Source organism: Falco cherrug, chromosome 5 (assembly GCF_023634085.1).
Source record: "Falco cherrug isolate bFalChe1 chromosome 5, bFalChe1.pri, whole genome shotgun sequence".
Taxonomy (NCBI): domain Eukaryota; kingdom Metazoa; phylum Chordata; class Aves; order Falconiformes; family Falconidae; genus Falco; species Falco cherrug.
This window is the reverse complement of record NC_073701.1, coordinates 32,895,935-32,908,244: the sequence shown is the minus strand read 5'-3', so window position 1 is coordinate 32,908,244 and position 12,310 is coordinate 32,895,935. Positions and strand designations below refer to the sequence as shown.

The 12,310-nt window shown below is 39.7% G+C and overlaps 1 protein-coding gene across 3 annotated transcripts in view; it reads left to right on the top strand.

Moving 5' to 3' along the window:
* Nucleotides 1-12,310, top strand: part of LARGE1 (LARGE xylosyl- and glucuronyltransferase 1) — a 286,548-nt gene that overhangs the window by 219,990 nt on the left and 54,248 nt on the right. For all 3 annotated transcript variants that reach the window (XR_003563335.2, XM_027816040.2, XM_027816042.2), the window contains one exon: nucleotides 4,278-4,382. Coding sequence is in view for 2 of the 3 variants with exons in the window: in XM_027816040.2 (XP_027671841.1) it covers nucleotides 4,278-4,382 (105 nt within the window). In the remaining variant the exon portion in view is untranslated. The remainder of the gene's footprint in view (nucleotides 1-4,277; nucleotides 4,383-12,310) is intronic.

The following is a 12,310-nucleotide window of genomic DNA, read 5'->3' as shown; positions in this document are numbered from 1 at the left end:
AGCGACAGCTAAGCTTTTGCAAGGAGGGAAGGACTTCTCGTCATGTGAGAGCTGTCAGGGAGTTGTACAGTGCAAAATGCTGTAGCTGTGCAGCTGCCTTCTGGAGAAGTCTCATCCCGCAGCCAGGCAGCATACAGCCCCATTTCTGACAATCCAGCTGTAATTCTGCCTGCTCGATAATTTTTCATCATGGTCATGCCAGAATCATAGCCTCATTTTCTGTTGTCTGGCTGTTAGTGGTGATATATGAATAAGTGAGAAAGACAGCTTCATTTTCATAAGCTAACTTGTGCCTGGAGTAGCAGAGAGTGAGAGGAGTGCACTTAATCATAACTGTAGGGCTAGAGCAGAAAACAATGACAGAGCTTTTGCTGTTTGCGATGGTATTTTATTATAATAACTCTTAAGAAGAAGAAACAAGCAGCTCAAAAAGACAAACAATTCAAATGCATTATGGTAGCCACCATGTTCTCACCTGCTGGCATAACTCTTTTATGCTTGCCTTTTACAAAAGGCCGTGGTGCGAAGGATCTCCACACTTTCTCCTCAGGAAATCTGAATTCAAATTGTGATATTATCAGAGGTGAAATGAAGCTGGTGAAAGATTCTGCAGAACTGCAGGCACATTGCACGGAAGGCATGAAGAGCGGCAGAGGGACAGGTTGGGGCTGATGGATTGTCAAGAGAACTGTGGGCAAGGGGAGTGTTCATTGTACCTGCTTGACCTCGTGCATTGCTTTGGCTAGTGCCTCATTTCTGTAACTTCATAATGCATTTGGAAAAGTAAATAACTAAGTGAAATAACTGATAATGGTCAGACACACTGGACACATTCTCACAGTGATTCATTAATGTTAAAAAATTCTGATGAAAGCTTTAAGTGAATCATTTTTAGTTGTTCAAAATTGGAAGGGCAAAATTTATGATTTTATTTTGTTTGAACTTTTAAATACATAGAATAATGTGGCATATATGGTATATATTATGCACCTGTATTATGTTATACTAATTCTATTTAAAACGAGGAGGGTTGTACATTTAGATGTGGTTATATTGATATCTTCAGATAAAAATGTTTGGGGATTTTTTTCCAGAGACTATTTCTGAATTTCTTTTTTCTATACTGATTCAGAATGAAAACTGATTCAGAAAAAAAAAAGAAAGAAAAAAAAAAAAGAAAAATCTTTTGGCACCATTAGTATTTGCTGTGCAGCTGAAGTTCTGGTTTCCTGATCACTTCTGCGCTAAGTCAAGATCATAGAGACAATGTGAAAGGAAAAAAATATATATTATTTTTTGGCAGAGACAGCAACACTATTCCAGCCTAGAGATAACTGTAATATAACTAGAGAAGATCCAAAACGTGTCTTCGTAGCTTTCTCCAAGGTGGCTTGGGAGGCAAGCCATCACATCTGCCTAGTAGGCTTTTAGACACCAGCAAGAGTTACAGCAGCCTGACAAGTTGCATGTCTACCCTAGGACAGTACAGGAACATGTGCACATTCCCAGGCCATTGCAAAAGCAAACTAAAGTGTGTTAGCTGACACATTTTACTTGGTATTTGTGACAAGCTAAAAGGACACATACAGGCACTTATTCCAGCTCAGTTGACACACAGTCACATTTTCTGATCCATGTATCTAAGCCGTAAAATTTACATGATGCTAATTTCTGCCTTCATCCATGTCCCATATCAAACCTCAGGGAATAGTGGTTATAGCAGGATTTGTTCTGGTGTCTTCAAAAATAAAGGGAAAAAGGGGAAGGAAATTATATAGCTGAAATAAATACATGCAAACATAATTTCCTGAGCCTTTTCAGTTTAGCTTAGTGTGAAAAATAATAACTGAGAAATAAGTATTTCAGGGGTATGTTGTCAGAACTGAAATTTTGGACGGTAGGTGGGAAAGGAAAAACGTTAGTAAGCAGAAAGGTTTGTTCATTTTGCATTATTCATCAGTTTGAAGGCTGAACTCTGTGGCTCTTTGGGAAATGCATGGGACTAAAATAATGAAAGCAGATTGGTGCTCCATGGTAAGGAAGTTCAGTATCTGCTTCTTGCAAATGGAAATTTAACATTTCTTTTGATGTTAGCAGTACTATCCTGAGAAGGATCGTGTGGACTGCTGAGTTGTGAAATGTGCTGTTAGAATATGGGCAGGGTCAGTCTCTTCCTGCCAGCTGTGCCAATCCATTCCAGCTCAGCTGCACCTGCATTTTTTATTGGCTTTTTTTTTTCCTCATCCTTTACTAGCCATGGTAGTTTCTTATTTAGATTTACTCTAGCTCACCTGCAAGTAAGTGGTTATAAAGAACAGGCAGTCTTGCAGCACAGAGTCAACAAGTGTTGGTTTAAATTGTGCCCTTCAGCCTTTTTTGGTTAAGGCTTGTTTCAGCCAGTTGAGATCTCTTTCATAAATCCTCACAGTATATAGCTTGAGGTGCCTCATGTGTTGTCTAGTGTGCTCCATGTGTCTCACAGGTTAAGAGATGCTACAGTTGATTTGTATGAACAAATTATCAGCTGCTTAGGATACACCTGCCTCTAACTCGTTTCCTTCATTCTCTTGTGCATTGCACTCAGTTAACATTACCACTTTCCAGTAGCACCAATGGGGTGATAAATGCGTAGTGGTCTTTTATATGGTCCTTTCAGCTCATGCCCAGGTTTTCCACCTTCTTTAGAAATGAATTATGTGGTATAATGTGAAGATGTATATATATATATATAGTATATAATACATAATGGAAAGGGAGAGGCATCATCAGAAAATGAGGTCTGGTGAGGACTGGCATGTTGTGATTAGGGTAGAGTAGGATGATCCTAAACACCAGTGTGGATTGGACTTGGTAATATCTCAAGGTTATTCCTAGATTGATTTCCATTCATTCCTTGAATGATTTTGCAGTGTTCTGATTATTATTATATCCATTGGCCACTCACTGCTGCTCACACTCTTAGAATCAGCATTTGAGACACATGAGGGGGTTACTGATGTTCCTCTGAATTTGAGATACTGCAGGAGAGTATTGCTATCACCTCGATCTATCCTAATGTCTTCCTAGCCAATGATAAAATTTAATTAATCACTTCTGTCTTTGTGTCTTGTTTCTCAGCCTGATCTTGTCTTGGGCCATACTGAAATTTTAGTAATACAGCTATGGTCCTACATAAACAACATATAATGATCATTTAATGCTTTCAGTGCACTGCTGTGACCATACACTCAGTTTTATGAGCATAGCTGGGATTTGAAAATGTGCCTTCAGAGCATAATGCTTAATTACTTTCTCAAAAGGTTGCAAAATAATTTCCAGTCCCAGTCTTAGTGCCCTCACTGAGTGGGTTCCTCTGTCAAAACACCATTCCCTTTCCTTTCTTTGACTAGATCCAAATGCAGTTTCCCCCCTCCCTCCATCCTCCAGCACCAGAGCATCATTTCAATCACTTTTCTTATTTACATTTTATACAGCACATTTCAGGATAGGTAATTAAGTCCTTATCTATACAAACATTCACTTTTCAGTTGATTTTTAAGCAGTGCAAACCTTCTAGACACATTTGATTTAAAATACATTTTACTCTAGCTGAAGCCAGCTGCTAATCAATGTAAGCTAAACCAAAATAGGCCCATCTAAAACTGAAATCATAATTTCTATGCAGCATTCCACACAGGCTTACCTAAATGATTTTTAAATTACTCTCTTAATTTAAAACAGTGCAACTTTCTTATGTAGGTAAACTCTTAGAATCCAGTATTTTCCTGGGCAAAAGGGATTTCCTTTGAGACTGAGGAAAAAAACCCCCGAAACTAGTGGGGAGGGGAGCATGGGAGAGAACAATTTGTTATACTGAGCCTTGTTCTTCAATTAAATTATCTGTCTCCATCGGAGTATGAACAGATCTTCATATTAGATGATCATTTTACCAACACTTACTTCTCACTAGAAGGATTCTCCATCATTGTATTCCAAAATCACGCAGCATTCAGATTTGTCTGGGTGATATATTTCTGTCAGCGTGACAAAGGTTCCCACAGTGTTTAATTACTCAGACTAGCCAGGAGAGAAGGGAAGAAATGAGCCGTGCTGAGTTTGCTGTGCCAGGCTTGCTGTCTGTTACATAAACAGGCTTCTTCCAAATGCATGAAAGGAAGGCAGCACCTGAACTTTTGTCTTCTCTATGCACTGGCTGTCCCTCTCCAGACTTTGTGTTTGTTTTGCATTGATTGACTGTCTTTTGTCTCATGACCTTTTTGCAATTTGCTCCTTTCCAGGGCAGCAGGTTCTTGGCTTGGTGGAGAACCAGAGTGATTGGTATTTGGGCAACCTTTGGAAGAATCATCGGCCCTGGCCAGCGCTTGGGAGGGGCTACAACACAGGTGAGCCCTGAGGGTTTTCTTTGAATTCATGTTTGCATTGAGCATGCAGTCAGTTCAGTCTACTGGTAGAGAGAGTATGAGATGTGGTAATTTGCACCTCCCTTCCAAACCTACTGCAAAATTTGCCATTTAAAGCAGCAGAAATGATGCAGTGGGATGCATTGTGGAGTTTCTGGTCCTGTGCTACTCTGAAGAGAATATGTTGCTTCTCTGATGGTCTTAACAGAGATTGTGTGGCATCCTTTGCGGAAGGACAGAGCTTTTCAGTGCTCTGACACACCCTCAGCACATTTCCTACAAGATTTCTGTCCATGATGAAGCATATGTAGGCCCAGAAAGAGGGAGAGAAAAGGAATCAAGGCTCATTTTCTGTAGAGAGGTAAATGGTATCACAAAATGTCAGCCCAATAAAGATATAACTCCTGCAGGACAGCAACAGGGTAATAATTGTCCTAATAAAATGCAAACTACTGGCCATCAATTTCTGCTGCCGTGAGAAATGAATAAAGGCACTAGATCAGGGAATTTTATTAGGTTGCAAGAGACAGGTCTTCCCACTGATTTGTGTTTGGTATGTGAAAAAAACATACCAGGTGCATAAAGAACACACACGTACATCTAAATCATTTCAATGCTAGGCTTCACATGCTGATGCAGTGACTTAGGTTCCTCTCTCTATTTGTAATAAAAGGACAGAACAGATGGTGAAGCCTCCATTTAGAAAAGATAAGTCCATTTAAATATCCCTGCCCCATCAGGAAATTATTCACCATAATAGTGGTTTTGCTTCACAGAAATATATTGGATTGAATTAAACAGTCAAACTAGAAAAAGGATTGTACAAGTTGTTGTTGGGTCATCTGTATTTCTGTATTCCTTTGTATATTTGGGGGAATCATGCCAGTTGTTTTTTAATTTGTATTTCACCCTCTGCAAAGCATCTCTGTTCTGTGAAAATGTCCACAAGAATAGCCTAACAAAACACAGATAGTTATGGATACAAGATTTTGGCAAAAGAGGTTTGTTCCCTGGTTCTCCACTTATCAGAGCAGATTTGCATATATAAAGGCTCAGGCTGCCTGCCCTGTCCCCCACCCCCCCAAAAGCATGACAGAGAGCTAAGTTTCATGGATTTGTACTGAAACCTTATGTTATACACAGCTAAACTTGTTGATGTCAATTCTGTTCAGTTTACACCACAAAGCAGTTATTATTTGTTCCACGGAGAGCTGACCACCTTTTATAGTTAGTTTCTTTCCGCTGCATTTTTCCTTTTTTCTTTCTGCCATTTTAATGATGGAAGAGACAAATGTGTCACAACCATACAACATTAGAATAACTCAGAAATGTATGGTGGGTAGTATCTAAAATGCAATTATGTTAATAAAAATGCTGTAAAGCTTTAATTTATATTGTCTTAACTTCCTGTTCCAAATGTTTTATAGGAATACCAAATGTCCATGTATCACAAAATTCTTCCACTGAAAGCAAAAATAATTGCATGTCTACAGTCCTTCACATACATTGCATGTGTTAATTCTTGGTATGTGTTAATACATACCTACTAGGCCATGTATATAATGCTGCCAATGATTTTAGTCTGCTCACAATTTCTTTCTTCAGACAACCAACCCATAGTTATAAAAACGTTTTTTTTTTTTAGAAAACCAGAAGGTGGATAATGAGTGGAAGATTGACAGGTGATCATAAGAAGTGAAATGGTGTTTTTTCAAGTACATGGAACAAGAGGTCACTGAGTGAAACAGTGCAACCTCTGAGAAGTAGCAAACGATGTTATTGACAGAATCATTATAATTTTCTTAATTCATTTTTTGCATCAGTAATCTATCAGAAACTGGAGGTATAAATCTCTCAAGGAAGATGAAATACCAAGTGAAACTGGAGCTTGTTTAACGTTTTCAATAAAGTCAAATAATTGACACTGAATGCAACACTGTGGCCAAGGCAGATTCAGAAAACTAAAGCAAGGGGGGAGCAGGAAAGGAGGCAGTAACTCTTAAGCCAAACACTCATGAAAGGCAGTGGGCCAGGAAAGGGAAGGCGTTAAAAATTCAGGTGCTTAGAGTTGTTACTTAGGAACAGTAAAAGGGCCCCCAAACCCCTGTAACTTTAATGAGATAAACAAAGCTAGATCAGGGGGAAGCTCTCAGAAGCTCTCACGCAGACTTTGCTCTTGGGAAAGTTTGTACTACAGACCGAGGATACCATCCTAAGAAAAGAGATTTTTATCTGAGCCTCTTCAGCCAGACCGAACCGTGGCAGATTTGATGCAGAAGCACCCCTCAAAGTCAAAATTCTTCCACTGCTTTTTCCTGATTTCTGAAGGAAATAATTTATAGTTCACTCCTACCTTTCTGTGTCTGGGCCACTCTGGACAGCATATAGGTTGAGGGAGTCCCAGAAGGCAGATACATTAAAGCCAAAGGTGTGATTGTTCCTTCTCCCTCACTCTTTAAACCCAGTAAGCATACGTCTTCTATTCCTGTGTGCCCAGGCCAGATCTCCTGACAGCCAATACAACCTTGCAAGGAGAAATTTTATTTGGTTGTTTTTCGTCCTTCTTCCTCATTTGCTTGGGCAGATAATCCAAGTCATACTTTAGTTCATGATAATATAATCTTAGGAAAACCAGATCAAACTCAAAAGTCAGTTCAGTGACAATTTAATTGGTGTTCAGAATTTTCGTAGTTAGAACCATTATTTATTTGAGATAATATTGCCTTCCTCAAGCCGTTTTAAATACAGTTGCTTCTGTACCACAGAGGTACCCAGGTTTTTTCTGTACCTCATGGGCCAAAACTCAGTAAGCTGCTTAATCAAATGCTTTTTTTATATATTGTCCATTCCATTTTGCTTGTCTACCCCGAGATTAACTCTTACAGACTCCTCATACATTAGTTAAAGCATACCTTTCTCTCTGTATAATCCATATTGTCTTGCACTGCCTAAACTGTGCTTTCCAAAGTATTGCCGGAGCCACACTATGGTTTTTCTCTTTACAGATGTTAAACTGACAGCTCCAGATTTGCACTGTATGGTTTGATGTTCATTTTTGGAGTAACAGTCATCTCAGTCCTCAGCAAAATATCTTATCAAAGGAATTCTAAACATAAAAACCTTCTAGTACTTTGTCTGCCTTACACTTTCCATCATGGTGGAGGTTTTAAAGCAGTTCTGCTGACTCTTGCCATGATTTCAGGCCACTTCCTCAGCTGGTGTGAGTCACCCCTGACTTCTCCAGCTTTAGTACAACAGGGCAAACTGAGATCAGCTGAGAATGGACTCCATGCCTTTCAAATGGAGCTTTAGGATGGATCTGTGACTGTAACGTGGGTGCTGGGAGGCATTTGTGAAAACTTTGGCCCAGAGGATTTCAGACTTCTAGACTACAGAAGCCTGTCCTGAGGATTTGAGACTCATCTCAAATACGCTGCCTCAGTGCAGCTACTAGATACTGCAAGGAGGTGTCTCAACAGCTTGAGCTGAGGATTCATACTCCCACACTGAGAGATGTCACATTACCAGATTTGTGGACTGAGAACAGAAGGGAATGGCTAGCACCTAACGATTACCAGGCTACGTGTGCACTGCGCTCTGTTACTCCCATGTTTGTAATGATGGGAAGAATACTAGAATTTATCTCTTTCCTTTATTGTTTTGTTGAAAAAAAGTACCTATGGAAGATGAATTGAAAGTGGGAAACATATGCCATTTTTGCATAATATTTAACAAGTGTGAATAATAAAGACCAAGCGTAGGGCAGATTGTTTGTATGAAGTTAGACTGGATCACATCTTGTGCTTCTTCGTGATGATACTATACTGTGCATCTTCAGTGCAGAAAGCAAATGACTAGTAAAACAGTGCAAAATGGAGGAGGCAGGGCAGTGGTCATGGAACTGCCTGTGGTCCTGCTCTGGAAACACGATAGCCTCTTTCAAGTTGTGCCAGAGGCGGTTTAGATTGGATATTAGTAAAAGTTCTTCACTGGAAGGGTGGTAAAGCATTGGAACGGGCTGCCCAGGGAGGTGCTGGAATCACCATCCCTGGAAGCGTTGAAAATGTGTGGATGTGGTGCTTAGAGGTATGGTTTGGTGGTAGACTTGGCAGTTCTGGGTTAACAGTTGGACTTGATGTTCTTAAAGGTCTTTTCCTACCTAAATGATTCTATGATTCCATGATTCATCTGAGCTCCACAGGCTTCTGCTCATGATATTATGATAATGGATCTGATGTCAAGAACTGCTGAGCTCTTTTACTTTAATCAGATATTTCTGTTTTTCAGAAATTCTCACAGTTAATGCTTTAAGTGATTATTGTTGCCTAACAGATCTGGATAGATCTGTTACCAAAATGCCTTTTTTTCCCCCTGGAAGAGTCAGAATTCCTTGACAGCTATCTGATTTAGCACTAATTTACAAAATACATTGCATAGATTCTGACTAAAAACAGTGCTTTTCTCCATGGTGTAAAAAAAGGAGTACAGTGGTTGCTTGAGAGTGGAGATTTTTCCAAATCTCAGTGAATGTCTCAGTGAATGAAGAAGTCAAAAAACTCATGGTTTGTAGAACCTTTAAATACCCACCATCAGGGCCTGGCTCAGTTTAGCCGTGCCCTCTCTAGAAGCTGTTGCAATATTCCTGCCTCCTATTATGTAAAATATCAGTCACATTTGGTACAGGAACTGGTATCACTAGGTTTGGTTATTAAAGTACAGGAGCCTTTGCAAATAGATGAAAAATAAATTGTAATGATTAAAAAAAAAAAAGGTAAAAATAAAAGTCCAACGCCAATATCAAGGCAAAAAAGTAACACTTTCTTCACCTACTCAGATTCACACTGTACCATTTTGGGGGGGTAGATTGTTCCTTCTTTAAGATACTGTGAGCTCATTCAGCCAATATTGTTATCAGGGCAAAGCATACTGATACACATGTGCTTTATACTGCACAAAGATGCATTTGTAGTGCAGGTATCATGCACATCGTACGGCAGTAGTTTAGGAAGTGCCAACATGCTGCTTTTATGCTCAACAGAAATTATCAGTCTGTCTGTTGATGCTGGGAAGCTAAAATGATAATTCTGCTTTTGATGACCACATCACTATCTTTGTTGGCTATAATCTGTAACTTACACTTAAAAATAAGCTATATTAAAGCTGACTAACTTCAAAGAATAGCTTCCTTTCCAGTCTTTCTTACGCAATTTCTAAAGCATGTGAGGTACTGAGAACGTGTTCACAGCACACTTGAGGTTTCTGAAATGAGGACCAATATGTATTTGATTTTGAAAATGGTGCTAGTTTCAGAGGCTTATCAATGTAGTAATGGTATTACTGTGGCTGAAGTAGTCTACTTACTTACTGTTCATTGCATTCTCTGAGTTACATCCTCTGCTCCTTAGCATTTGAATCTATCAGACCCTGCAATAACTTTTTTTAAAAAAACAATACCTGCCTTTCTTTGAAACACTGAAATCTTTCATCTTCTAAGGAACCTGTGATTAAAAGAAAATGGCATTCAAACAGTCTGTACCAGATTCTAGTTTTCATTGTATTGGAGTAAATAAAAAGTATTTCTTTTTAGTTGATTAAATTGTCCTAGTTTGGGGCTTTTTACTGCTCTGACCTGAGTTCATAATGCAAAGTTGTCCATGTAATGTACACAAATAGGACATATATATCTAGTATTCCAATCTAATGATTTAAAGAATCATTCTGAAGTGTGGTATTTTCAATTTGATCGTGACAGTTCTTTATGGGAACATACATAGCTTGGTGAGTAATTATGTTGTCCAGCACTCTGAAATGCCCTCTCTTTATTGCAGAGGGACCATCATTAGCAGGTTAAATTTAGATGAAAGACTTTCACATAAAAGCTTAGTAGAGGCATCCAGGTGCCTAAACTGAGAACAAAATCTTCTACGATATGACAAGAACTCCAGAGAAATGCATGGTAATAGTAAAACCAATACTTTTTCTGCTGACGTACAAGTTCACTTTTCAGTTTCTCATTGTGCTCATAAAAGTGATTGTGTAAAGGTAGCTGCTTTTGTAGATACAGAAACAGAGATTTTAGCCATAGTCTCAAAGCAAAGAAAAAGGCAACAAATTAGACTCCATCTTTGGACTCTAACAGTAGCCTGGTGCCTGTCACAGAAAGTGGCAGATTAACTAAGATTGTGTCAAAGCTGTCACCTCTAAGAGAGTGCCAACAAGAAAATGCTGGATTTAGTCATAGTCAGGTCGCTCTCTTAGATGCTGTTGGCTACAGAAATCACTATACTTTAATCATTTTAGTGTTAGGGCAAATTAGGTTCAGGAAAAACCTTTCCACTTTAAAAAAATAGCAAGAGACTTTTGAGAAAGAAGAATCTGCAAAACTGAGTGGACACTGAGATCTCAGAAGCAGCAACTCAGTTCTTTCCTTTCCCCATTGCCTGTCTTCTGTCTCTATGTCCAGCTACATCCTGACTTCAGTTGCTCCTGCTGTAGCTTCTCAACCCTCCCTCCTCCACCTGTCTTCATCAAACTGAGCTCAGGTGTTGTGGTTTAACCCCAGCCAACTACTAAGTACCACGCAGCCACTGCCTTACTCCCCACCCACTCCCACCCCTGCCCCCAGTGGGATGGGGAGGAGAAACAGATACAGGTAAAACCCATGGGTTGATATAAAAACAGTTTAATAATTCAAATAATAATAACAACAATAATTGTAATTAAGAGAGGGAGAGAGAGGAATAAAACCCAAGGGAAAAAAACAGCAAGTGGTACACATTACAGTTGCTCACCACCTGCTGATTGATGCCCAGCCAGTCCCCAAGCAGCAATCAGCAGCTACTGGCCAGCTCCCCACCCAGTTTATATACTCAGCCTGATGTTCTATGTTATGGAATAATCCTTTGGCTAATTTGGATCAGCTGTCATGGCCGTGCTCCCTCCTAGTTTCTTGTGCACCTCCTCACTAGCAGAGCATGGGAACTGAAAAGTCCATGATTTAGAGCAAGCGGTACTTAGCAACAACTAAAACATCAGTATGATGATGTTATTCTCATACTATCCGAAACACAGCACTGTATGAGCTATTAGGAAGAAAATTAACTCTATCCCAGCCAAAACCAGGACATCAGAGGACAGGACCATTGCAGTACCCTATATATCCAGATAGTTTCTGCATGGTGGTTCTCAAGGCCTTAATAGAGACAGTGAAAAGAGAAGCTTTCCCAAACATAGAATTATAGGCAATTTAAGTCAGAAAGGATCTCTAGAGGTCTTCTGGTCCTCTTCCCACTGAAAGCCAACTCAGGTTTCCTAGGGTCTTCTCCAGCTGAGTTTTTAGTATGTCCAAGTATACCTCTCAAGGCAGCCTGTTCCTGTATTTGGCTGCTGTCTTGGTGAGAAAAATAGAACATAAAAGTTCCTAATACGTAATTAGAATTTCCTTTGCTGCAGTTTGTGTCAGTTACCTCTCATTCTGTCTCTGTGCATCTCTCAGAAGAATTTGCTTCCATTAAGTAGCTGTAGACAGCAGTAAGAGATCCTCTTGGCCTTCTGTTCTACAGGCTGAACAAAACCAGTTCTCTCCGCTTCTCCTCATACATGTTCTCAAGGCCTCTAAGCATTTTGGTTGGTCTCCACTGGACTTACTCTGGCATGTCAGTGTCTTTAGTCGACTGAAGATTCCAAAGCAGTACTTAGATGTTGTCTTACAAGTGTTAAGTAGAGTGTTAATCACTTCCCTTGACCTGTAGGGCTAATACAGCCCACAATTTGGTTGCCGCCTAGGACTTTTCCTGAAAAACTCCTTTCTATCCACTTGTCCTCCAGCCTGCACTGTCCATTCAGGAATAGCCCCATGCAGAACTTTTCATTGAACTTCATGAGCTTTCTCTTAGCCCACTTGTCCAGCC